Source organism: Acomys minous (assembly GCF_964271855.1).
Source record: "Acomys minous genome assembly, chromosome: 19".
In the NCBI taxonomy this organism is placed as follows: domain Eukaryota; kingdom Metazoa; phylum Chordata; class Mammalia; order Rodentia; family Muridae; genus Acomys; species Acomys minous.
This window is the reverse complement of record NC_140499.1, coordinates 9,327,810-9,355,733: the sequence shown is the minus strand read 5'-3', so window position 1 is coordinate 9,355,733 and position 27,924 is coordinate 9,327,810. Positions and strand designations below refer to the sequence as shown.

The following is a 27,924-nucleotide window of genomic DNA, read 5'->3' as shown; positions in this document are numbered from 1 at the left end:
GATGGCGGCCGGGTAGACGAGCGGGCGAGGCCACCCCAGCGCGGCCAGGCGGGGCTGAGCGGCGGCAGCTGGCAGGGCGGCCGCGGCGGGAGGCCCCACGGGGGCGAGAGGCCCTGCGACGTCTGCGCGTCGGCCAGGGCAGCGCTGGGGCGGGAGACGGCGGGGGTCGCCGCCTCCGGGCGGGGGCGTCTGCGCGGCAGGCTCAGCCCGGGGGGTCGCGGCGGGGTGCGGCCAGCAGGCCACCTCCGGGGCGGGGCCGGGCGGCCAGCTGCCACCGCGGGCTAGGGGTGGGGGGTGGAGGGGGGGGGACTGGCCGAGGCTGACCTCGGGCACGGCCAGCTGCCGGGGTCGCGCACAGTGCAGCTCGCCGCGCCCTGCCCCCCCTTTCTAACCCTCCCCCCACCCCCAGTCTGCGCGCGGCGGCCAGGGCGCCCCCAGGTCTGGCCTGTCGCCACTCGGCAGCGGGCGTGGCGGGGGCGGCCCCAGACAGCCGGCTGGGCGACTCGAGGAAGGAAGGAGGGGGGAGCGGGGGTGGGGCCGGGGGAACATCCTGTCTGCGCTGGGCACCGCAGACAGCGCCGTGCGCCAGCCGCCCAGACGGCGCGCCGGGCCAGCCTCGCCGGGCGCGCGCGCGGGGGGTGGGGGTGGAGGGGAAGGAGGAGGGTGGAGGGGAGGGCGCGCGCGGGACCGAGGCACCAGGCGCGCGCCCTTGGCGGCGGCCGAAGACGCGCGCGCGCGCGCCGGAGAGGAGCCACAATAGGCCAGACGTCGCGCGCGCCCGAGGGGCTGGCTGGCGCGGGGCCGCGCGGCGCCGCTGGCTTCGTTCCCTCCCCTCCCCTCTCCTCCCCTCCCCCGCCGCCCTCGCTGTCCCCCGGGCGGCCGGAGACGGCGGCGGCGTCTGCGGGAAGCCGTGTCTCCGCAGTGACGTGGGCGGGCCGCGGGGCCGGGTGACGTCAGAGGCTGTGTGTAGCGATGTGTGTGGGGTTCGGAGCGGCGCCGGCACAGCGAAGGCGGCTGGCGAGCGGCGGTGACGGCGGGCACAGGTGCGGCCGCAGGTCGCGGGGGGACGTGAGGGGTGTGCGGCCTCCGGGGACGCTGAGGCGGCGACGGGGGTGATGGGGGGAGGTCACAGACCCCCGCGGGGCTTCTGGGGGCGCGGGGGCCTGAGTGGGGCGTCTGGGGTGCGTGGGGTCCCCGGGCGGGGTCAGGACATAGGGCGCGCGGCGGGGGTGGTCCCCACGGGCGTACAGGCCTCGCGGATCCTGGGACCGGTCGTCTGGGAAGGGATAGCGCTGCACTTGACCCGAGCCGCCGGGACCCGGGAGACCTGGACGCCGGTCATCGCCGCCATCCCCCTGCCGTCTGCGCTCGGCGGGGATGCCTCGGGCTGGCCCTAGATCTGAGCGTCCTGCGATGCGAGCTTCCGGGCTTGGCGCCCAACGTGCGGTCGCCCCTCTGGGTGCCACGGCTCGGGGTGGGTTGAGGGGGGAGGCTCATCCCCGGGGCGCCGAGGTAGCCCCAGAGCACTTCCCGCGGACCGGGCTCGTGGGGGATTTCCACCGGCGGCCCCCGCCGCGGGGCGATGTTGGAAGGGCACTTAGGGTGATCCCAGTCACAGGGGTGGGGGTTGGGAGGACTCCTCCTACTTCCCTCTGCCCTTCTTCACCTCACCAGACGTCCGGAGGGGACCTCTGTTTCCCTCTCCACCCTCTCTCCTTCCCTCTCTCCCTCCTTCGGGTTGGTGGTGGGTGGGTGTCTGCGTGGGCGCAGGATTGTGGGGGCGCCCCTGGTCTAGGGCATGCCTCTTGCCCTTTTCCTTGGCTCGCCTTGGCTGAGGTGTCCCTGTAGTGGCGAAAGTCTCAGTACAGTGGCTGGGGTGCCTTTCGTCTGTAATCCTTTGGGTTTGTGTTAACATACATTGCCGGGAGTTGAGAAGCAAGGGTTTTTTATGTACCGGCTTTTCTTTGCCGTTCTCCCGGGAGGGAAGTGGAAGAGGACTCTTTTTTTTCCCCCACTCTGCCTCCATTTGCATTCTTTGTGAGGTCTGTCTGCCTTGTGCTTTTTTGTCCCGGATTAGTCTTGCTCAAGGATGGAGATTTCCAGGCGAGGAGTCTTACAGCTTTTGGCTTCCATTAAGTAAATTCGCTAACCTTTTAAAGGGAAAGTTTTTTTTTTCCTCTCCTTCATTTCAGAAACATAGTATATATTGACTAGATGAATTAATCCACTTGAGACTAACTTAGTTATATATTGTAGGTATTTTAACATGTATATAGTGGGTTTTTTTGACATCTTAAACTACAGTTTTTTTTTTAATGAGATGAAAAAAAGGGTTCTCTTTTAGTTAAAATGGCATGGTTGAAAAGCCTCCAGAACAGAGTTTTGGCTGTTCCTATTCTAAATTTGGGTACTTTTCCTTGTTTGGAGGGATATTATTTAATGCTTCTGTTATCTGCCTTCTGGACTGCTTCCTATTTAAGTGAGTTTTCTCTTAGATAACTGGTGTTAGACTGAAGGGAATCACCCAAGTGTTACCTTTGGTAAAGTTGAACTGAGTTTTAAGATTAAGAAACTGGTTTTAAACTGACCTTTTGGCCTCTGGAGCAAATTCAAATGTGACTCTTCTCCACCCCTTTCTCCTCTTCCAGATCAATTAAAAGAAGAATGAACTGTAATCCCTGAAGATAACTGGGCAGCCTTCTCATTTAGTGTGTAGTGTGCTTAGTTACAGAAGTTCAGGTGGAGCCAGGCTCTCCTTACTGGTGTGCAGATTTAGACAAGGCTTCAATTTGTCAGCACAGAGCAACTCACCACCATTTTCAGTGAAGATACCTGCTTCATTTTTTTTGGTGTTCTTGGCAAAAATTAAATCCGTTGCATCGTTGTAACTCATGTTTGGGTGTAGTTTTAGGATAGAGTAATGGCATAAACTTGCCATATGCTTTGCTTTAAAAAACAAGCCCACCAAACTCAACTGTTACACCAAACCTTGCTCGTCTTGAATTGAGAAATTAGCTTTATTTTAATACAAATATTCGAAGTGCTCAAGAAAACAAGATTTTCCTCAGAAGTGTGTGCTTATGATTAAATTCTTTATCATTAGAAGCAAACTGAGAAGTTTTGTAGTATTTTCGATTATATCCTAAGGTATAACAAAAACCAAAACAAAGTTGTATAAATCTATTCAGAAAACTCATCCTTGGAAACTAAAGATTTCTAAGTGAGTCCTAAGTATTTGTATACCCTTTTCAAATTAGCATCTGAGCACAACATGCCAATTGCAGACACAGTTATTTAAGATACCAGTGCAGCCATGGAAAACCTACAGGCCAAATTCTCCTTGGTCCAGGGTCCAAATAAAAAGCTGAGTGAGATGGAGGATGATGGCAGTCCTCCTGTGAAAAAGATGATGACGGACATTCATGCCAACGGGAAGACGCTGGCCAAGGTTAAGGAGGAGCACTTGGATGACTATGGCGATGGGGCGGTGGCAGCCGATGGCCAGCGTGCTAAGCGAAGCTGCACTTCCATCCCCGAGACTCTCAACTTAAACCCTAGTCTGAAACACACGCTGGCACAGTTCCATTTAAGTAGTCAGAGCTCCCTGGGTGGACCAGCAGCGTTTTCTGCTCGATATTCCCAAGAAAGCATGTCCCCAACGGTGTTCCTGCCTCTCCCGTCTCCTCAGGTTCTCCCTGGTCCCCTTCTCATTCCTTCCGACAGCTCCACGGAGCTCACTCAGACTGTTCTGGAAGGGGAGTCTATTTCTTGTTTTCAAGTTGGAGGAGAAAAGAGGCTCTGTTTGCCACAAGTCTTAAATTCTGTTCTCCGAGAGTTTTCACTCCAGCAAATCAACACAGTGTGTGATGAACTGTACATCTACTGTTCAAGGTGTACTTCAGACCAGCTTCATATCCTAAAGGTCCTCGGGATACTTCCATTCAACGCCCCGTCCTGTGGGCTCATCACATTGACTGACGCACAAAGACTCTGCAATGCTTTACTGCGGCCGCGAACTTTCCCTCAAAATGGTAGCATACTTCCTGCTAAAAGCTCCTGGGCGCAGTTAAAGGAAACTGGCAGTGCCTTTGAAGTGGAGCATGAATGCCTGGGCAAATGTCAGGGTCTCTTTGCACCCCAGTTTTATGTCCAGCCCGATGCCCCCTGTATCCAGTGTCTGGAATGCTGTGGAATGTTTGCACCCCAGACATTTGTCATGCATTCTCACAGGTCACCTGACAAGAGGACTTGCCACTGGGGCTTTGAGTCGGCCAAGTGGCACTGTTACCTTCACGTGAACCAAAAATACCTAGGGACGCCCGAGGAAAAGAAACTGAAGATAATTTTAGAAGAAATGAAGGAGAAATTTAGCGTGAGAAATGGAAAGAGAACCCAATCAAAGGCAAGTTTATTATTATTTTCTTCTTTTCAAGTAGTGACTCTGAATGCTTGTGATGGTGCCCTAGTTCTGTGTCTGCAGCTTGTATCTGGAAAGTAATGCTTCAACATGTTTCCACCTGTTTGGTTTTTCGTCTGAGAGCAGGGGTTGCTCCCATTTCCCAGGTAAGAGGATGAGCCTCTGAGTCTCTGATGGCTTTTTGTGGTTGGAGGCGCTGTGGCTTCTTTGGTCAGTCTCTTTCACAGGTCCGGCTTCTTGACTTAAGGTGGCTTGCACTTTGCAAGTGATACAGTGACTGGCCAGAACTGCTCTGATGGCAGGCTCAGAACTGCTTTCTGAAGCTATACCAGTGGTCTTTGATTTTTTTTTTTTTAATATATGTGCTTGGAGATTGAGGATTGATCAGTATTCAGTCAAATTAAGACATTGACCTGAGTAATTTGGTAGTAGTAGCCAAGATTTTGTTTTTGATACAAAAGAAAGGAATGCTTTTGAAAACCTGTGATACAGAAGCAGAGTAAAGGTTATTTCAGAGTAATGAAATGTCACTGTAACAAACTGTCCCTAGAGAGAGGTAAACATCACCCCTCCTGCACCATTATCTGCTCCCCTAAGATAATGTCTTCACTCTCGTTAAGATTTTCAATGCCTAGATAAATGACAAAAGTTTGAGGTTTGATGTGGCTATTTTACGTATTTCTCCACTTGGTTTAAAATTAATATGTAATATACCTAGCACAGTTTAAAATGTATTGAGCATTACTTTGGAGATGCTTTTCATGTATAATTTTATTTAATTAACTTTTTAAAAAAGATTTATTTATTATGTATACAATATCTTGCCTGCATTGGGCCCTGCCCACCAGAGGAGGGCACCAGATCTTATCTGTGAGCCACCATGTGGTTGCTGGGAATTGAACTCCAGACCTTCAGAAGAGCTGCCAGTGCTCTTAACCTCAGAGCCATCTCTCCAGTCCCCTATTTAATTAACTTTTATGACAGAAGACTGGCCACATTTTAAGAACTTAAAAGTTTTCCATCATTAATTTTTTTCTCCTTTGAAATATCACTTTCTATTTAATAGAAGGTTTATTAAAAAATTTGGGGTTGTTTGCCGCAGAGTTAGGTAGGCTTAGCTTATAATTTAGTAGTAGATGTTCTGTGCTTAAGATTTGAAGGAACTTGGGTGTCTTCTAAGGCGGACTTGTGGCTAAAGCGCAGCATGGAGATAATTAGACTTTTCCTTAGGGTAGCCTGCTGCTCTGTACACCGAGCTTCCTCACCAGGGGCTATACTAGATGCGCTGCCGTTCAGGGGTGGCGCCAACTGCTCTTAAAGCAGGTTGACTTGATGCTCTTACTTCAGAGTGGGAAACATGCCTACAGCTGGACTTGTGCTGCTGGGCTTCCTGCTCAGACACTGTAGTTGAAAATGAGGGGTGCGCAGGCTGTGGCACGGGTGCACGCCTGTAATCCCAGCACTCAGGAGGCAGAGGCAGGCAGATCTCTGTGAGTCGGAAGACAGCCTGTTCCACAGAGTGAGTCCAGGACAGCTAAGGCGACACAGAGAAACCCTGTCTCGAAACAAAACAAAACACACACAAAAAAAGGAAGAGAAAATGAAGGGTGCCTCTTTTGATACTTGGATCTTGTCCCAGCTCATTAGGGCCACGACCCTTATCTCTCTGACGGTGGCTGGATTATTTGCCAGAGGCTCCTGCTTTGGTGGTCTTGGCTCTTGGCAGGCATTCTTAGAACCATCTGCTCTGTGCCTGGGCGGAGCCCATCTGAGAAGTGCGCTGACTGGTTTCAAAATAGAGATTTATTGAAAGGGAATTGAGAGTGCCCTGCGCTTGTGAGATACAGTAATAGAGACACATTCTCAGTTTGATTTTTGGGAAGGTTTTGAAGCAGGGCTGACCTCCTCCTTTAGAGTTTGCTGGAGGCTTTGTGCTGTGTTGTCTCCAGTTGTATGTGAACTGGAGGAAGTTAGGGGAATGTAAGACAGTTTCCAGCCAAGCCTGTTAGGAAAAAAATTGGAGTTTATATTCATCACATAACTTAAGCAGTTTTAAAAATGCTGCTCCCACTGGGTGTGGTGGTGTATGCCTGTAACCCCCAGTACTGGGGAGGCAGAGGCAGGCAGATCTTTGGTTTAGAGGCCAGCGTGGTCTCCAAAGGGAGTCCAGGACAGCCAAGGCTACACAGAGAAACCCTGTCTCGAAAAACAAAAACACTGTCCTTGCACATTTTAACATTTCCTCTAAACATGGAGAGGTAGGGTTTTTTGTTTTTTGTCTTTTCTTTTTCTGAGATGGGGTTTTTCTGTGTAGCCTTGGCTGTCCTGGGCTCACTTTGTAGACCAGGCTGACCTGGTTGAATTTACAGAGATCCACCTGCCTCTTCCTCCTGAGTGCTGAGATTACAGGCGTGTGTCACTGCACCCAGCCAGAGGTAGATTTTTAAGGGTCCGTGAGGGAAGTGACTTTGGCGATTTCCTCCTGTCAGGTATGCCGTATGCCTGGCTGTGGCTGGTGGAATGAGTTGAAGGTAGGTCTTCTGACTTCTCTCTCTTCAAGGCTAGAACTTGTCCCTGAAGCAACAGAAGTTGCATCTGAGGAATAAAATAGCATTAGCGCTTAGTTTAGCATAATGGCTCTTAAATTCTTTACTGACTGCCCCAAACTAAAGTATTTAGAGGGGGAAGTAGCCTTTCGGTTGGAGGAGATATTTTTCAAGGCGATCAGAGACTCAGGAGATTTTAGCTGTTGGGTGTCAGATAAACAAAATTGATGAGGAAACTCATTTTATAAATCAAGCCAGACTTTGGTTAACCCAAAGACTGGGGCTGAATTTTTTGTTTGTTTGTTTGTTTGAGACAGAGTTTCTCTGTGTAGCCTTGGCTGTTCTGGACTCCCTTTGTAGACCAGGCTGGCCTCGAACTCATATCAATCTGCCGGCCTCTGCCTCCCAAGTGTTGGGATTCAAGGTGTGCGCCACCATGCCTGGCCTGTGCTGAATATTTTAACCTTCTAAATGAAGGAGATTATATGTAGTGGGATCAGTGTGATTTGATATGGTTTATGTAGTCACAATACTGGAAATACCCAGTTTTGGTTTAAAATAAAAAGCAACCTGAAAATGTAGGCAATTGTTAGAAATGTAGCTACTTTTTTTTTTTTTTTTAGATTTCTTAAAGATTTTTTAGATTTTTTTTAAAGATTTCTTTATTTATTATGTATACAATATCCTGCCTGCAAGCCAGAAGAGGACACCAGATCTCATTATAGATGGTTGTGAGCCACCATGTGGTTGCTGGGAATTGAACTCATGACCTTTGGAGGAGCAGTCGGTGCTGTTAACCTCTGAGCCATCTCTCCAGCCCCGTAGCTACTTATTTTTATTTGTTTATTTATAATAGCTTATTCATATCGTATGCATTGGTGTTTTGTGTCCCTGTGTGAGGGTGTTGGTTCCGGGGAAACTCGAGTTACAGACAGTTGTGAGCTGCCATGTGGGTGCTAGGAATTGAAAGTGGGCCTCTTGAAGAGTGAGCACTGGCGTGTCCCTGGGGTGTAACAGCTGGGCCGTCTCCCCAGCACCTGTGGCAACTTATTTTAAAGAACAGAAATTCTGTTAGTGATGACCAACAAGCTATTTATATGCATAGCTAATATATTTAATTTGCCTACTTCACTATATTTACGTTCTAGGAATAACTGGGGTAAGGTTAAGTGTTCTTAGGTGAGAACTGAGTTTATTCTTTGTGGAGACTAAGCTATTTTGGGTCCTTTCGTAGGTCATCAGACATACTCACGATGGGCCTGGGATGCAGCGCGGTTGGTAGAGCTCGCCTAGCCTGCACAAAGCCCTGGGTTTTATCCCTAGCACTGCATAAAACATGGGTGCTATGAGCCTGTGGTCTTGTGTTTGGGGAATGGAAGTGGATGGTCATCCTTGGCTACGTACAGAGACTGAGGGCAGCTTGGGCTACATGAGACCGTATCTAAACTACAGAACAAAACAAACCCCATAGTTTTAGATTTGCTAGGGTTGCCCTATAGAATGGGTATTTCCAGACTCCTTGGTTATATTTTTGTGTGCTTTTTATTTAGAAAAATGGTTGTTGTGGTTTAGAATGCTTAAATAATCTGCAAAAATACTGTTTTCCTTATTCTTTTTCACCTTGCTGGTAAGGCATTCAGCCAGATAAGAGTCCGAGTGGCTGAGTTTCTGCCGATAGGACAGGGCTAAGCAGGTACAGCATGGGCCGGTGAGCCTGAGGGCCAGTGCTTAGCGTTATCTTCAAGCATGTTAGAAGAGGCCATTTATACTTAGCTGATAACAAAATTGTTGGTCACTGTAACACAGGACTGACTATTCCTAATTCCCTAAGTTAGGGATGGGCTGCCAGGCCAGAGAGAGACAGCTCAGCACTTAAGAGTACTGGTTGCTTCTGCCAAGGACTCAGCTTTGGCTCCCAGCACCCACATGGTGCTCACAGCCGTCTGCATCTGCCGCTCCAGGGATCTAAAGCCCTCTTCTGGCCTGAAGGCCACAGGCACATACATATGCTCAAGTAAACACTCAGACACAAAAAGTTCTTCAGAAAAAGAAAAGGCGTGGGTGGCTTTCTAACCTTGAGACTGTCTAGTCAATACAGTAGTAAGTTATACGGTGTACAGTGAAGGGAACGCTGGCGTTTAGGTGACCTGTGACGCAGCTGTCCCTAAGATAAACAACTTAGAAATACTCTGTCCTAGTTGGTAGAGAGCTTAGCTTAGCTGAGCTTGTGTTAGCCCTGGCTTGAACCTCAGTTCACGCCTCCCTTCCTCCCAAATTAACCAGTTCACTCCCTTCAGTTTTATTTCTGCAGTGATGACAGGTTTCTCCTTCCTGGCTAGGAACCGTGCTGCTGCTCATAGTCCTCATGATGAAGCAAATGCTTTTAAGTATTTGGTGGTGGTAATAATAATTACTATTATTACTACTTAATTAATAGTTATTAATTAAAATAGTAATTATTATTATTAGTTGTTATGGGGTCAAATCCAAGGTTTCTCTGTGTACACAAGGCTGGCCTCAGAGATTCACCTGCCTCTGCCTCCTACGTGCTGGCACTAAACTCAGGCTACCACAGCCCAGCAGGCTTTTTTCTTTTTTCTTTTTTTAATAATGGTTTAACCTTTTAAAATGTATATAGTTTATGTATATACAACTTAGTATACTTATCAGATGAGAGAATGAATGTGAAAGCATTTTGGTGAAAGCCTTTTGAATAGAACTGTCAGATGGTATTGAATGCTTACTGAAATACTACTATGTACATGGAATTCCTCCCCCGCCCACATAGGAAACGTTTTAGAATTAGTTGCACCGTTAGGCTGCAACCCAGGCGGTGTGTGCACTGGATCCCTCGGAGGTGCCGGCCATTTCCACTCTGCCGAGAGCGCTGTGCGGTTTCGGATGATGGGGCCCAGCACTTTGTTGGTACACCATTTGATGATGGGTCCTGAAGGGTGTTTGTAGTGATTGCGTCTCTGGTTTTTTTCTTTTAAGAGTAGAAGTTACTTGGTTTTATTGTCAAGTTTCAGAATGCTTTAGAAATAGTTATGTTTTAATAAATATGTGACATTAATTTTTTTTTATCTAAAATGGAATTGTTAGATATTGATTCTTTTTATTTTGAGTTCCTTTTCAAACTTTGCATCTGTGTACTCTTTTTTTTCATGAGGGGCTCCATGAGAGAAGCAAGCCCTAAAGAAAATGCTTGGGGAGATGGCTTTGCAGTTCCCCCAAGAACAGGCGAGGCGGACCACTGCAGCCCTCACATACAATGAGTATCGTGACGCTTTTAACTCTCCTCATGACCAGGTTGGGAGCGGTCAGAAGGATCATGAAGTCACTCAGCAGGTCACTGGCATTAAGTAAAATAGAATAGATGCAATATAGAATAAAATAGAAAAGTGAGGCCCAGTAAGACAAACTTTCTTTTTGTATTGATAGTGAACATTCTTTGAAGACCCAAATTAGACCATAGGTTTTTTGTTTTTTGTTTTTCGGAGACAAGGTTTCTCTGTGTAGCCTTGGTTGTCCTGGACTCACTTTGAAGACCAGGCTGGCCTCGAACTCACAGCGATCCGCCTGCCTCTGCCTCCCGAGTGCTGGGATTAAAGGCGTGCGCCACCACTCAGCGCCAGACCATAGTTTTTAAATGCGTGTTTCCAAATAAGATAAAAAAAGAAAGCCTTACATTCATTTATTTATTTGTAATTTGAAAAGAACGGGGCGGGGATGACACACAGATGGAGTACTAATAATGTCTGCAGGTGGAATACAGCGATACTAATAACAGCAGAGGTAAATGGCCTAACACCCCAATTAATGACCGCATTTACTAGGATAGCACAATTATATGTTGCCTAAGAGAAAACCACTCCAGATACAGGATCAATAAAGCATGGGAAAAAATGGCACCTCTGAAATCTTACATATATGTATATGTGTGCATATATATTATTTATATTTATTTATTATATATATAAAATGAGTTGAGGAACTGTTTTTAAAAAACATTTACTATTCTTGCATGGGACCCAGGTTTGGTTCTCTGTAGATGGTGATTTTCAGCCAGTTCCATAGGACCTGTTACCCCCTTTGCCCTTCTGGAATGCATCCATACATGCAGAAAGTGTTAGACTTACATGTTAAATACCTCGACACATGTTTTAGTGAAAGTACGCTTATGGCATTGAGATTGCTGGTTTTTCTAGTTGCCTTGAGCTGGCAGGGTCATCTGAAGGAGTCTGGGTTGGGATTACCTCAGTGAGATTGGCCTGTGGCTTGTCTTTGGGGCATTTTCTTTATTACTGATTGATGTAGGAGGGCTGCCCCCTGGGCACATGTTCCTGTTTTGTAGACACAAGCAAAATAAGCAAACCTGAAGTCAGCTTTCACCCATTGAGTCCACTGCACTTCCTGCTTGAGATGCCGTCCTGCTGTCCTTCAGTGATGGACTGTGACAGGGAAGTGAAAGTCACAGAAACCTCCCCCTCCCCACTTGTTATTGCTCAGTGTTTTGTCACTGTGACAGAGAGCACACCAGAGCCCTGCTTGGTCTAAGTCTGAGGGTGTAGCCCAGTGGCTGGATGCTTGGCTCGAGTGTACAAGGCTCTGGGCTCTGATCCCAGCAGCACATTGATGTTTGTAGTTTGTTATGTAAACTACATAATAGAAAAAATGGCAGTATAAAATGTATTTAATTTATTTTCTTAATTTCGTTGCTAATTCCTCGACAAGGGTTTTATCATTTCCAGTTGCAAAGGGAGCGCTATACTACCAACTTCACATGAAGTTGAAGATAGTAACTATTTATTATAAGAAGTGTGGCCTTTGCTTGCCATGTGGGCCTTCTGAGGCATGTGGAGAGTTTGGTCTGTCAGTGTGAGCAGCAGGCACTGATTTCAGGCCCAGGGATCCATGGGATCAGCTCCTGATGCGTTAGCGCAGGTGCTTAGATCATAGTGCCTCAGTTTTGCATTAGGTTAATTAATTCTCAATACGTGCAGCATACACCTAAGCCCGAAAAGCTCCTAAGTAGCTTTGCTGCCATGTAACACTAGTTCATTTCAGTTGCTGACACACTCATTCACAATTTGCTGGGCACTCTGAGGAAAGCGGACACCATCTGAGGGATTGGGTTTCTTCCAGTGAAAGTGGTTGGCGGCTACTGGGTAAGAGGTGCTTTGTATACATACTCTGCCATCATTTATTGACCACTCGCTCGAATGTCTCAGTGTTACATAGTAAAAAGACCCAGAGTGGAACATCACTTCAGACAAAGGGAGGTATCTAGGTAGTGACGTCAGGGTTATCTAGTGGTGACCTTGATAAGGTTGCTGATGACGTAGCTGAACTGTCAGGGAGTAATGTGTGTTATGTCTTGGTTCTTACTTCCGCGCTCTCTTGAGCCTGGTAAGCTTCCCAACTGGTGTACTGTACCGTCTTTGAACACAAGAGTTTAAAAATGGTTATTATTTGTAGCACTTTTAGCCTTTGCTTAATGTGTGTGGGTGTTTTGTCTGAATGTATGTATGGCTTTATATCACTTGCCTGCCTGGTGCCTGCAGAGAGACCAACAGAGGGTGTCAAATCCACTGAAACTGAACTTTTCAGATAGTTGTGGGTTTGGGAGTTGAACCTGGTTCCTCTGTAAGAGAAGCCACAGTTCTCTTAACCACTCAGCCATCGTTTTACCCCCTTTTAAAAAAAAAATTTCTGCTTTTAAACAATTTTTTTTTTGGACGGGGTCAGTGAGATGATCGTGGTAAAGGCATTTGCCGTAGCATCTGATGACAAGTTGCACATGGTGGAAGAAAAGAGCCGTCTCATGAAAATTGTCCTTTTGAAGATACACACACACTCTCAACTTATGAACACATAGTTTTACACTCTCCCTAACTGTAAAAACATTAAAATTAAAAAAAAAATGTCTAGTTTTGATTTTGATTGGGGATTTGGCAGTCCTGCCAGCATTTTAAAACATTATCCTGTTTATTTTAGATAATTGGTGTTTGTCACTACAAATTAAATAATATACTGTTAATCCAAAATTATTATTAGAAACGAGCATACCTCTTAAAAGCCAAGTTTATTCTTGAGTGTAAGTCTGGCATTCATAAGAGTGTCAGTGCAGTTTGTAGTACTTGAATACAAATAGCTTTGAACAGGTGGACATGCTTTTGTATTTAAAGTGGCACCAAAAATCCTTTTTAAAAAAATGCAGTCAAGTTCCCTAAACCATGTCATTATCAAATTGGTAAGCTGTGTCACCAAAACCAATAGTTACTAACAGGATATCTGATTATGCAAGGCTGTGTGTAGGAAGTACCAGAGTTAAGATGTAGGAATTTAGGAACACTTTGACATTTTCCCCTAAGTTTAATTTATTAAAAAGAACTTACTGGGCCTGGAGAGATGGCTCAGTGGATAAGGAAGCGGTCCTGAGTTCAATTCCCAGCAACCAGTGTATTCTGATGCCCTCTTCTGGCGTCCAGGTGTACTTGCAGATAGATCACTCATACATAAAATAAATAAGTAAAATCTTTTTAAAAAAATTACCTTACTGAGCCCAGTGTGGTGGTGGAACACGCTTTTAATCCCAGCACTCGGGAGGTAGAGGCAGGCAGATAGCTGTGAGTTCAAGTCCAGCCTAGTCTACAAAGTGAGTCCAGGACAGCCAGGGCTGTTACAGCAAGAAATCCTGTCTTGAAGAAGCAAAGAAGCCAGGTGTGGTGGTGCATACCTTTAATCCCAGCATTTGGGAGGCAGAGACAGGCTGATCACTCTGAGTTCGAGGCCAGCCTGGTCTACAAAGCAAGTCCAGGACAGCCAAGGCTAACACATAGAGACCCTGTCTCAACCACCCCCACCCCCACCCCCCCCCAAAAAAAAAAGGAAAATGAGCTTATCGTACATTTTGGGATCCTTTAAATTTTGCTCTCATAAATGTTATTTTGGTTCAGTAGAAAAAGAACCTTTGACTGAAATACTGTATCTGAAACTTTGCTTGTGTGTGAAAGGGTGCCATCTGTTCATTTTGAGGTAGGTGATCCAGCAGTAGGGACACTTAAAATAGTAAGACTCTGCCTTAAAGAATCTTCTCTACTTGCCACGGGATTGAGAGCATATTGTCTTAATGCTTAGTACACAGCGGAGTAAACAGTCGCATTGAGTGGTAAGGTAAAAGGCAGAAGATGCTCCCATTTTGATAATTTGTATTTCTGATCAGGAGCATGACTGCTGTACCAGTCATTTTCTAAAAACCCAATTTGTGTGTTGACGCGAATGTAGGCTTAGAAGAGAAAATCAGGCATGTCTGTGAATGTTGTATTCTGTAACATATGCTTAATTGTTCTTAGCATGTAGTTAGTTAACTTGCTAGACGTGCGTTTCTGGCCTGTGCAGCATTCTAGGAACAGTGAACTTGCAGCAGCTATCACCGTTGGCATTGTGCATTTCCCTGGGAGTTGTGCTAATTTGTACGTCTGAGGAAATGCGGCCAAACACTCGCAGCTTCCCTTGTGCTTCATAGGAGAGAGATGCCAAATGTGGCGGCATCTGAGTTTCACAGTAGCCAGTAACCGTGTACTGCACTCCCTCCCTCCTTTGTCTCCTCCTCTGCTCCTTCCTGGTGCTGGTGACTGAACCTCACACACGCTAGGCGAATACAAAGTAAGCATGCTCTTGGCCTCAAGTTACTGTTCAGAGGCTGGCTAGCCCTTGCCTGGGTTGAAGAGGGAATTTTGACATTGGCTAGGGACAAAACTAGCTAACTGCTGAGTTTTCTAGTTAGCGCCAGTCATCTGCTGGCCAGTCCACAGTTAGCTGAGGGAGCCTCAATTGGGCTATTGCCCAGATCAGATTGGCCTGCGTGTGACCTGTCTGTAGGGCATTTTCCTGATGGCTGATTGATGTAGAAGGACTCATCCCATGATAGACAGTATCAGCCATAGGTGTCTTGGACTATATGAAAAAGCTAGCTGATAGCCTGGTGCTTGGCACAGACCTGTATAATGCCAGCACTCGGGGAGGCAGGCGTATGTAGATCTCTTGAGTTCACGGCCAGCCTGGACAGCCAAGGCTACACAGAGAAGCCCTGGCTTGACCCCCCCCCCCAAAAAAAAAAGAAAGAAAGGAGGAGAAGCAAGGATGAGTAGAAGCCAGGAACACGGCAGTAAGCAGCCTTTTCCATGGCTGTTTGGCTTGGTTGCTGCCTCAAGTTCCTGACTTGGCTTGGATGGTTACCTGCTTTTGGTCATGGTATTGATCATAGCAACAGACAGCTAACTAGAGCATGAGGTTTGCTCAGGACCTGCGCTCTGTGACTCTGTTTGACTGGTGTGAGGATAGGAAATAAAAATTAGAAATTGAGAAGGATGAATGCTTAACTAAACAAATGCAGCTACTTACGACGATGTTTCAAATTTAGAGAAACGGCTGAAATAAACCAGGCATGGTGACTCAAGCCTTTAGTCTTAGTACTTGGGAGACAAAGGCAGGTAGATCTCTTGAGTTCAAGGCCAGTGGGAACTGCACAATGATACATTTGAGACGTTGTCTTAAAATTTTTTTTAAAAGCCATACTGTGCTTGGACTATGAATAAAAGTCAAACTAGAGTTTAGAAATGGATTTAATGACTAAATGTATTCTAAGTCTAAGTTTTGAAAACTTCTTGCAAGCTATTCTGAAGATTTCAGAATGGAGTATCCATAGTGGGTAGACCTTTTTAATGTGTGGTTCGTTCACCTTAGTGAGTTTAATTTTTAAAAGTCTGAAAATGATTTATTAGGCATAATATATCTAGAATTGTTTAAGGTATAAGACCAATTGAAGAGTTTTATTTTTAAGTGAATTTAACCAAAAACATTTCACTTAATTCAAGATAATCTTAGATGTCCTTGGGTTGTTAGACTAATATGCTGGTGTTTATCAACATGCCGTCTAACCAAATGGAGCTAGAGTGCAAAGTATTCTGCTTATTAAGGCACTCTCTTGAGCACCACTATTTTAAAGAAGTAAGGTTTTGGGGGAAATGTGCCATTTGGGTCTTTTTATAGTTTTTAAGGTTTTTTCCCCTTGTGTATGAGTGTTTTGCTTGCATATATATATATATGTGTGTATAAACTACGTATGTGCTTGGTACCCTTGGAGGGCAGAAGAGGGTGTTGTGGATCCCTGAGACACAGAGTTACAGACAGTTCTGAGCTTCCATATGGCTCCTGGGAATTGAACCTGGGTCCACTTCAGGAGCAGCCAGTTCTCTTAACCACTGAGCCACCTGTCAGACCCCTAAAAATGTAAACATTTAAAACAAATTTAAGTGTTTCAAATAAGTTTAGATCTAAGTAGTATACAGAATATGATTTGATGATGTCATCTGGATTCAAGACTTAAGTTCCAGTTACCATAGTAACTCAAAATTACTGTGTTAGTCAGACACAATTGAAATGTAATAGAGGACTTGTCCTGGCCTGTGCTAACACCCGCAGACCTCAGATTGCCTTGCTCTGCCTCAGTTTTTATGATTATATTTTGTAATTCTATTTTCTTGCAAGCTATCAGCTGTCTGTGAACATTTTTCGTTTAGTATTTGTTGCTAGAAGTAAGTTCTCTTTACTCTGCTGTAGGCTGAGAGATGGTAAGCAGCTGATTGGGTTACTTTGTAATTAAGTGGTTGAGTTTGCCAGGTTCTGAAGAGTACATCAGCATTGTGGTACTTAGTGAATCTCACAGCTGTCTTATCAGCTTTGGGAAGCCTTCAGAACTCCTCTTTCCCCTCAGTAACGTTCCTTTCCCCACTCTTCTACAGACAGAGCTGCCGTCAGGAATGGAATTGCCATCATGGTATCCCGTTATAAAACAGGAAGGTGGCCATGTTTCTCAGCCGCATTCGTTTTTACACCCCAGGTAAGTGAGAGCGTTCGTTCGTTTGCTTGTTTATTCCTTGCTTGCTTGGATTGTTCGTTGTGCTAGGTACAGTTCTAGCAATTAAAACTTAACCCGCTTACCTGTTGCTTTTCCTTGTTAATTACTTTTGAAGATTCAGAATTGTTTTAGACAGGCACACTGGATCAAACACAGTTTTTTCTTGTTTTTCACCAGAGAGAAGTTGTTTAGCTATTTTATTTGAAAAAAAAAATCGGAGTCTAAATAAAATGAACTGTAAATTGTATTAAATATTTGTGATAATCTTTATTATGTGTTTGTTGGCATACGGTTATTGTATAATTCAAATGCTGATTTCTGTACCTCCCATATCTGGTTGCAGTCCTTGTTCTCAGAATCTCCTGTCTCAATGCTGTATAAACTCTGTTCCCAATTGTCCCCTGGTATGTCAATAAACCAGCTTACAGCCAATCGCTGAGCAGGGGAAAGAATAGGGTTGGACTTCCTGCCAGGCAGGGGAGGAGGAGTTAGAAGAGGAAGTAGGAGATTCAGCCATAGGCAGAGAAAGGTGCAGGGGTGATGAAGAAGATTCAGCTGCAGCAGAGAAAGAACTAAAAAGCAAGTACCTTGGAGATTTTGGCAAAGATGGAATCAGGATAACATAAAGGGTTAGAACAGACTTAAACTGCTCAAGATTTGTTGTAAAGCCTTATAAAAAATATAAAAGTCTCAATTATTTGTGTGATAGCCAGGTTGAGAGAAACTAAGAAACAAACACAGTTTTATAAAAATAACCTTCAACATTTGTTTCTTTAGAAATATAAAATTTCTACTTTGAAGTAGAAATGGAAAGCCTCGGTTTCTTTTATTTACCTTAAGAAGGGTAGATTGACTCTTCAAGAGTTGAGTGTGTTACTTTGCTTTTTGTTTTGTTGGTGGATTTTTGTTTGGTTGAGTTTTTTTTGTTTGTTATTGAGAAAAGGTTTCTCTGTGTAACAGACCTGGCTGTCCTGGACTCACTCTGTAGACCAGGCTGGCCTCAAACTCACAGAGATGCACCTGTCTCTGCCTTCCAAGTGCTGGGATTACAGGTGTGCACCACTGCACTTAGCTGTGTTTTGTTTTTGTTTGTTTGTTTGTTTGAAAATGGTTCTCACTAGGTAACCCTGGCTGGCCTCCTTAGGTAGTCCAAGTTGGCCTCAACTCCCAGTTCTACCTGCCTCTGCTTGCTGAGTGCTGAGATTAAAGGTGTGTGCCCTTGCACCTAGCCTTACTTTGATAATTTTAAAAGCAAATGATTTTGAAACTTGGAGATTTTGTAACGACATCCTTAATAATTGTTTATATTTCAATAAACGTACATCCCAGCTGTCAGTCTTAGCCTTTAATTTACACATTGGATACAATTACCATCGTACAGTTTCTTTCTTTCTTTCTTTTTTTTTTAAGATTTATTTATTTTATATATATGAGTGCTCTATCTGGATGTACACCTGCTTGCCAGAAGAGGGCCTCAGATCACATTATAGATGGTTGTGAGCCACCCAGACAGTGCTTTTAACTGCTGAGCCATCTCTCTCTTTCTAAATAAGTCTTTGGGCACTATTAAACCCATGAGAGATTCAGTTTGCTTAATTTTTAAGCAACATACCAAGTATTCAGAACTAGAGGTAAAGAATAGTAGCATAGAGCCGGGCGTGGTGGCGCACGCCTTTAATCCCAGCACTCAGGAGGCAGAGGTAGGTGGATCGCTGTGAGTTCGAGGCCAGCCTGGTCTACAAAGTGAGTCCAGGACAGCCAAGGCCACACAGAGAAACCCTGTCTCGAAAAACAAAAACAAACAAACAAACAAACAAAAAAGAATAATAGCATAGGTATCCCACACAAAGAAAGTGAGGTGTCTGGCCTTTGTGCCTGCACTTGTGTTACTTTTCCTCCTAATGGGTCAGATCATCCAGCCTTGATATGATAGTTTGTGCCTACTATTTTATTTTATTTTGGTTTTTTGAGACAGGTTTTCTCTGTATAGCCTCGCCAGTCCTGGACTCACTTTGTAGACCAGGCTGGCCTTGAACTCACAGCGATCTGCCTGCCTCTGCCTCCCGAGTGCTGGTGTCCCACCATGCCTGGCCTTAGTTACTTGTGTTTTGAGTGAGTCTTTCACTATATAGCCCAGGGAAGCAGGCCTGAAATTCACCCTGTTGCCCAGGCTAACTTTGAACTTGTGGCAGTCCTCCTGTTTGAGCATCTTAGGTCTTGGATTATAAATGTGAGGTACCATGTGGTTTTTGCTGTCCTTAAGTGCTGACTTTTTTCTCAGAATTCTTTCTGTGCCCTGTATTCTTTGTATTTTTACATTGATTCTAGTAGCTGAGAATTGAGGTTATAGAAAGATGCCACATCTTAATTTATACTTTCGCATGATGTGTAATATGTGCTCTGTTTTACCTCTGTTTTCAGCTATTACTTGTACATGTGTGATAAAGTGGTTGCACCGAATGTGTCACTCACATCTGCTGTACCCCAGTCTAAAGAGGTCACCAAGACAGAGACAAGTAAGTCCACCTCCAAACAGTCAGGAAAGCCTCATGATAGTAGTAAACATCAGAACACAGTGTCTTACCCAGACGTCTCACTTGAGGAACAGGAGAAAATGGATTTAAAAACAAGTAGAGAATTGTACAGTTGTGTAGGTAAGTATTCAGAAGTTATATGTTTAAAATCAGCTAGTTAAGAAACACATTTACTCCGTATTTAAAGACCTTTTTTGTTTAAGGCAATCTCCCCCCATATAACCACAGGTGTTAACAGTTCTAACTTTAAAAACTCAGGGTGGTTTCTTTGCACCTCAGTTGTGAGCTTTCTAGCATGGTGGCAGCTGCTGAGAGAGAATGACTGCCTTTTCCCTTCCTCTTTGTGTTGGTAAAATTGCCTGTCGGTTCCTTCCTTTTCTCACTCACTTTTTGTGAACCGACATGCCTTTTACCTCATGTTAATATACTTAACATTGATTTTTTTTAAACATTTATTTATTTTATTTATTGCATATGAGTGATCTATCTGCAGAAGAGGGTATCAGATCACAATATAGATGGTTGTGAGCCACCATGTGGTTGCTGGGAATTGAACTCAGGACCTCTGGAAGAGCAGGCGGGCTCTTAACCACTGAGCCATCTCTCCAGCCCTTAACATTGATTTTTATTAGACATGATTTGCCATTCTGACAATTTCCTTTTTACTTTCTTGTTGGTGAAGTTGCAATTTTCATGCAGTTCAGTTTGTGTAATTTGTTTTCTCACCTCAGTTGCCATGCCTAAGAAAGCCCTGTGTAGTTCAAGACCAGGAAGATTTAGTTCTTTGAGCCTTTACAGTTAGTTCTTTATCTCATAATGAGGTCATGTTGAATTAATAATTATATGCTTATGGGGAGTCCCACTTTGTTTATTTGCATGTTGTTATTGCTGCTCATTTGTTGAAAAAAAATTTCTTTCCTGATTGTATTGTCTTGGCACTATAATAACAGCAATTGATGAAGGTTTGTGAGACAAAATCCTTGCTGTAGCCAGGCTGCTCTTGAGCTTTGACGACATCCGCTTCCTGTGTGTCAGGATCACGGGTGTAGTCACCTGTCACTCCTGGCTTGGACTCCTGAGGTTTCTTTTGTTAACTTTTTAAGTTACATACAGAGTAATAGGCTTCATTATTACGTGTTTATACATACATATCCTTATGCTTTGCTAAAAAATAAGGAATGCGTCACAAGTTAGCATGTCATCTGTGCTCAGAGGCCATGTCTAATGTTGAATTATTCCACTTTTACCATATGTACTATTCAAGTGAGCACATGGGCTCTGAGGTGGTTTTTTTTTTTTTTTGCTTATTTAAATGTCTAGTCTTATGTCGGCACCACAGTTTCATTGTGTGTGTGTGTGTGTGTGTGTGTGTGTGTGACTGCATATGTAGTTTATAGGACAGCTGTGGGTCTTGTTTGTCCCCTCACACCGTGAGGCATAGTCTTTTTGTCATTTGTCTCTTGAGCTGCTGGAATTTGGGTGTTATCTGCCTTTCATTAGGCTCAGGAAGACTGGGACTACAAGTGTGTGCTCCTGCTCAATGCTTTACACGTGTTTTGAGGGTTCAAACACAGGTCTTCTCACTAACATGGCGAACACATTACCAGCCCCACATAGTGATTTCTGTAGCTTGTAGGAAGATTTGAAGTTGGTAGTTGTGAGTCCTCTTAACTTTATTACTCTTTTTCTAGGTTGTTTTAGGTATTTTGAATTTCTCACATTTCAGTGTGAATTTTAGAATGACCTCCTGAATTTTTGCAAAAATAGGCTCTGGGGTTTTGATGTGGATGGAGTAGGTTAAGTCTTTAGCCCATGAGCATGGAATATCATTTCCTGTCTTCATGTCTTAGGGTTTTTTTTGTAATTTTCGTTGTATGCACCTGGCTCTACTTTTATTCATTTTCTTCCCTAAGTATTTTATTGCTTTTGATTGGATTTACAAATAGACTTTAAAAAAATGTCACATAAATTGTTCCAGTGACTTTTTACCAGTTGGTATTAATGGTTTTTTTCCTTTCTTTCTTTCTTTCTTTCTTTCTTTCTTTCTTTCTTTCTTTCTTTCTTTCTTTTTTATCTAAAGAACCATCAATGTCAAATAATTCTACAAGTAAAAAGAAATCTGAGCCTACTGTTAGCAACTTAGTAAGAGACATGAGCAAGCGCGATGCCGAACCTTCCTCTCCACTTCTGGTCAGAGATGTGACTTGTGAAGACGACAAGGGAAAAATTATGGAAGATGTGATGAGAACCTACGTCAGCCAGCAGGAGAAGCTGAATTCAATCCTGCAAAAGAAGCAGCAGCTGCAGATGGTGAGCTGTCCTAACAATTAGTCCTTGTTTTCTGAGACACGTCTCTGTATGTAGCTCTGGCTGCCCCGGAACTCACAGAGGCCCACCTGCCGATGCCTCCCGCGTGCTGACAGTAAAGGTGTGCACCCCCGCTGCCCGGCTAGGCACAGTCATTGTTGGGGCGCCTTTTCATATACGAGTCAGAGTGCAATGCTGCAGATGGACTCAGGGCGGGTCAGCTTTACATGAGGAAGAAAGAGGTCTTGTGATGGTTACTGCTGTGTAGACATGGTACCATCGCTTGCATACCTTGAGACTTACTGCTTCCTAATGGTGTGGAAATTAAGACTTCTCACTCTGTGTTACAGGAAGTGGAGATGCTGAGCAGCTCAAAGGCGATGAAGGAGCTCACGGAGGAGCAGCAGAATCTGCAGAAAGAGCTTGAGTCTTTGCAGAGTGAGCACGCTCAGAGGATGGAGGAGTTTTATGTTGAGCAGAGAGACTTAGAGAGAAAGCTGGAGCAGGTGATGAGACAGCAGTGTGCCTGTGACTCAACCCGGGAGGAGGACAAAGAGGCTGAGTATGCGGCACAGGTGAGAGCGGGCCGGCCTTTCAGCGTGACTTTGTGTGGTCGGGCTAGGCTCCAGAGTGGAAAATTGTTTTAAGCACAGCTTTTATTCTCCACTAAGGCAGTGTTTCTCGCCCCCTCCCTTCCTCTATTTTCCCCTCCCCTCCTGCTCCCCACTTTAATCTTTTTTATGGTAATAGGATGGGAGGATATCAGTGTGTATGGTCCTGGCTGGCCTCAATACTCCCAGATCTGCCTGCCTCCCAGGTGCTGGGATTAAAGGTGTGTGCTGCCACGCCTGGCTCCAAGAAAAAAATTTCCTTCCCCCGAGACAGGGTTTCTCTGTGTAGCCTTGACTGTCTTGGGCTCGCTTTGTAGACCAGGCTGGCCTCGAACCTACAAAGATTCACCTGCCTCTGCCTCCCGAGTGCGCCACCAATGCCTGGCAAGATTTTCTTTAAACTTTATTATTTTCTATTTTAATTGAGACTCTGTAATTTAGTTACCTAATTACTTAATGTCTAGTATAAAAATGTCTTTGTGTATAAAATGTTGCATCTTTTTGGGCTAGAAAATGTAGCTGAGTGGTAAAGTACCTGCTTAACCTGCATAGGACCCTGCGTTTAATCTCTAGCACTATCTAAATTAATAAACAAATAAATAGAATAGTTTTTCATTATTTTGATATAGTAAGATGAGCTTTTCTTCCAAATTAGCAATTCTGAACTATTGCCTACTATGTTTGGAAGTGCTGGGGGCAAACATAAGTAACTCTGTGTTACTCTTATCACAAATATGGGCAGATGAGCACACTGACTAGCAGCCATGGAGAGTCGGAGTGGCCCGCAGCCTTAGTGAGAGTGCACTGCACACTGACTCCTCCTGATAGGCGCACTCCTCCAGCTCACTGCCATGTCGGTTGTCAGCGCTACTAGGTGTTCTGAGAGATGCAGGAGAACAGCTCAGTGTGTAAAAAGCCAGTGGCAGTTGGCTTTGTAACTGTGGTAGGACGACTAAATGATGGAAAACTAACATAGTCTTTTCAATCACACAGTTGGCGGAGCTGAGGCAAAGACTAGACCATGCTGAGGCCGACAGGCAAGAACTCCAAGATGAGCTGCGGCAGGAGCGCGAGGCCAGGCAGAAGCTGGAGATGATGATCAAGGAGCTGCGGCTGCAGATGGTGACGTCATCACAGAGCACCAAGGACTAGGGGGAGGCCACCTGGATTTGGCTGACAGGGCTTGGGTTGTCACTTGCTTTAAAAATTGAATTCTAACATCTTATCTGCATGAAAATAACTAGGCATTCTGTTCATTTATAGGGCAGCAAAAGTGAAGATTATATATTAGTACATAAATTTTTTCATTTTCCAAATGAATGAAAATGTATGCTTCTTTGTATTTTTTCTAGTTGGCTTGGTAATTATTACCTATGTATTTCGACCTTTAGACAGTCTACCTGTGTTTCTAAGACAAGCCAAACAGTTACATACTTTCCAGATCTGTATTATGTGGTGGGAAATATCCTGTCAATTTTGTTGTGTGTATTTCAGGCTTGAGTTTAGATACAGAGGTAACGTCTGACGCAGAGCGCCTCACTGTACCTTCTTTCTCCTCATTACAGCGTCTCCGCATTCGTAGACACCAAGTCTGTTTTTCCTTTGTTCAGGTTGTGGAGTGAGTTTCTTCTGGTTTCCTGAGAGGGATCTTACAGATCAGATAGTACCAGCACCCCAACATACGGTGGGGGGCACACTTTGCTGTGCCCTGATGCTGCACACAAGAAGCCATTTGTCATTTGTCTTTCTTTTTAAGAGTGGCTATATCTAAACATGTGTGAAATGATTTCTGAACTGGTGTTGTTGATAGTGGTGTGGAAACGTTCACAAGGAAAGTGGATTCCGCTGACGTTGGTTCCTATGTGACTCATGATCCTCGTGTACAGTTTTTATATGTAGTCTTACAAAGGTCTTACTAAAATTTATATAATGGATTTTTTCTTTTAAATTATAAAATATTAAATACCTTGAAGGCTATTTTGGACTTTCGTATGTTTAAATGTTATCTTAAAACTTGCATGAATGGACCATTATGACTAATCATAAAATCAGGAATTTACAGTCAGCTAGTAATATCTGATAGGTTAATAATCCACAATTGAAGTATCTGCTACAAGCAGGAATTTTAAATGACAAATGAATTCCATGATTTCAGAAGGGCAGCCTCAGCACTTTTCTTTGTTTTTGTTTTTTGCACATAAAGTCTGATATTTTTACCAGCAGATTTCACATTAGTTGATGCTTGGCTTGAAATTTACTAGGGAAAATTTGCCGTGAGCATTGTAATTTTTTTAAAAAATTTTTTTAGCATTCTAATTTTTTTTCTTTTTGTTTTCTTTTGCCTCAGTTTGCAGGGATCCTCTTGCAAGCTCTGCCTCCCATGTGCTAGGTTGACAGGTGTGAGCCTGACCACAGCTGGCCCTGTGTGGGTTTTTAAGGGAAGTGCCTGAAAGCTTCTCGAGCTTCCTCATCTCAGCTTCCTGCCCCCAGTGCTGTCTCATGGCTCTGTGTGCAGTGACCTGAGATCTGTGCTTAGGAGTAACCTAGGTTAAGGCTTTCACTGTACCAGTAGTGTGGGGCATCACAGCCCTGCATTATCACTTATGGTCATACTTACTTTCTAAAAGCAGTGTTTCCACTTTCCAAAGGGGGGTTTGCTTTCTAAGTATTGTGACCTGAATGGATTTGCTCTACTCTTTAGCTCCATAATTTGATGTGTTGCCTTCTGTAACCTCCTTGAGGAGAAGCAGATGCTAATGGCACAGGGACCATATATGTCATTCTTTTTGTTGTTGGTTGTTTTGTTTTTTTTCAAGATAGGGTTTCTCTGTGTAGCCTTGGCTGTCCCAGACTCACTTTGTAGACCAGGCTGGCCTTGAACTCACAGCGATCCGCCTGCCTCTGCCTCCTGAGTGCTGAGATTAAAGGCGTGCGCCACCACTGCTTGGTCCCATATATGTCATTCTATTTAGGTCTGGAGAAAGGAAAGCCACAGGCTTCTAACGTAGCTGTAGCTGAGTTGTCACTAGTTGTATCACAGCTTGGCAGTGGGGAGGCAGAGTTGAGGACTTAGAGCATTTACGTTTTGGACTTACTCAAAACTAAGCTGCTTAGATGCTACTTAGTAAATGTAATTCTTCTCGTCTTTTGATGAAATTTGCCTCGGGACATTGGTTAGCATCGTCTTCACTTTCCAGAAGATGAAAGGATGTGCCATAGTTTTATGTCTGAATGTCCTTAAAAGTAATTTTTAATCAATTGTAAATATATCTACTGCTGTTGAAAGTAACTTTAATTTACACTGCACCATGTAACTTGAAAAACAAGACTGAAATTCTGTAATACTCCCAAAGTGACCTCTGCTAAAATATCCATATGAATCTTATTTTATGCATGTTCACTTTGCGCGCTGGTTACTATCTTAAAGTTTGTTTTGGTGTCGGGGCCTCTCGTGTTGTGCCAAGTCACTAGGCAAGCAGGTTTTCCCTCAGACTCCGTGTGCTGTTCCGAAAACATGAGAGCGTTTAATCTGAAAAGCTGTGTTGAGGAGTGACTGTGGAGTTCGTTAGACTGTGAGAAAGACGCTGTTAGCTTTTACACTGAGGGGGTGAATGATGCTTGGTGTGGGTGGGTTCTCCCTGTGATCCAATGGCTGTGAGGAATTTGCACCAAGTGTATAAAGGCATTGAGTGTGGCAAGGTCCTGCAGCTGCCAAGGATGCTCTTAAGCCACCTGCCTAGCACAGCCAAGGCCTTGAACACCGGAAGCTTCGGCCAACATTAGGTTTGGCTTGGCTTTATCATTTTTGAAGTATATTCTTTCGCTTGAATTTCTTGTGTTTTTGAGGATAAGGATGTTTTATGCTTCTTGAGCTAATTTTATAACATATTTAATATATAACCTGTTTATATGTAAGATCTTTTGTACAGGGGTGGGAAGGAGTAATGACAAAAAAACTCATTTGTACATAGTGAATTGTAAAGCCGACTGAAGTAGGTGAAACAGTGAGTTACCACACTGTTCACAGGCTCCCCGAGTCCTTTCAGAGTCACATCAGAGCAACCAGTGTATCTCTGTGTATCTATGGCTTCTGTTGCAGAAAAGCCGAACAGAAAGGAAGCACAAGTACTGAGAAGTGAGCTGGAGGCATTTCCCTCGCCGCAGCTGCAAAGCTGGTCCTGGCAGGTTCTTCCCCGAGTCTGGAAGGTCTGCTCAACATGTTACCCTGTGAGCGAGTAGGGATGCCTCGGTTTATCTGTCCGCTATGCATTTAATCTGTAGGGCAGGACATTACCAGCTGATGACAAAGCGCGACCGTGCTGTACATCTGTCTGCTTGCTAATGGTCTCACCGAAGCAGTCAGCAATATCCGATATGAACTGCTGCATTATATATTATACTTGTGGGACTGAGATATTTAAACAGAGCTTAATTTTTTTTTCCTAGTGTATAATACTTAAGCATTTCCACTATTGGAAGAAAAACATATATGGGTATTTTGTATTGTATCTTGTTTAAAAGGACAGTCTTTTTTAAATCTTCCCATTTAAATGGCTTTTAAAATACATATTGCAATTTGAAGCTTGTTTAGAAATAGAATTAAATGTCTTATGTAGTGCTACTGTTTTGGAATTAGAAAGTGATCAAATGTAAAACATTTTAAATTTAAGCCCAGCAAACAAAATAGTGTTTAAAGTTAGTTTAGTATAAAAGAAATTTATAAGACTTTTTTTCAATATATAGATACCTCACTTGAAAATAAAAAGAAAGCACAGCACATTTAAAGTAATTCTCATGAAAACACACCATTAAAATAATTGCTAAGTCTAGGACACTTTTTGAGTTGTTAGAGTTTGTGGTAAATGTAGTCGCCGGTAGCTTTCCCGCTGGAAGTACTTCCCTCCATCACTTTAAGGCAGTATAATAGTCTTCAGCCAGTCCTCGGTTTCCAACCTGTGAAGGCAGTAAGCAAACAGCCCCTTCTGCAACTACTGACACACGCTGACCATATTGAGCATAATTCAATTGATAATTTTGCCAGTGTGTATAGGGTTATAAAAATTGCTGTGGTTGGTTGCATTACATGACACAAAACTGTCCTCTACCTCACGTGAAATAAATATTTTATATGGTTTTACTAAAAAAAAAAAAAAAAAGACTCATCTATCTGGTTACTTAGTTTACAAATTTTGGATTATATTTATTGAAACATGACATACTGTGCTCTTAGCTTATACCTCAATTGTATTTTGTGCTGTTTTCCATCATTTTCATGCCTTGTACATAACTTGTACAGATTGTGGATGATATTCCCAATAAAAACTTTTAAAGCCAATGAAATTTGGTTCAAATCATCTTGGTGTCAACTGTTACCTTTCTTGTCCCCCTAAGGTAGAAGTTTCCCTTTCATTTTAAAGAGGTTTATCTGTTTGTGTGTGTGTGAGTGCCTGCGTGTGTGTGTGTTTGCCGTGGGAATGGCTGGTGCCCATGGTGGCCAGAGGAGGTGGGTGTGAGGTGCCGTGTGGCTGCTGGGAACTGAACAGGGGTCCTCTGCAAGAGCACCAAACTGCTCAACTATCCCTCAGCC

General features: G+C 44.2%; 1 protein-coding gene across 4 annotated transcripts; it reads left to right on the top strand.

Moving 5' to 3' along the window:
• Positions 1 to 697: 697 nt before the first annotated feature.
• Positions 698 to 27,691, top strand: SKIL (SKI like proto-oncogene). 4 transcript variants are annotated; one of them, XM_084769104.1, is made up of 7 exons: positions 698 to 1,043; positions 2,649 to 4,406; positions 16,774 to 16,867; positions 19,307 to 19,539; positions 21,500 to 21,729; positions 22,077 to 22,301; positions 23,331 to 27,691. In XM_084769104.1, the coding sequence occupies exons 2-7, from the start codon at positions 3,314 to 3,316 to the stop codon at positions 23,487 to 23,489; spliced, it is 2,034 nt and encodes a 677-aa protein (XP_084625230.1). In that variant the 5' UTR covers positions 698 to 1,043; positions 2,649 to 3,313; the 3' UTR covers positions 23,490 to 27,691. The 4 variants fall into 4 exon arrangements, with proteins under 4 accessions (XP_084625230.1, XP_084625232.1, XP_084625229.1 ...); XM_084769106.1 differs by having other exon boundaries at positions 702 to 1,043; positions 19,307 to 19,401; XM_084769103.1 differs by having other exon boundaries at positions 704 to 1,043; positions 2,649 to 4,402; positions 16,770 to 16,867.
• The last annotated feature ends 233 nt before the right edge of the window (positions 27,692 to 27,924 follow it).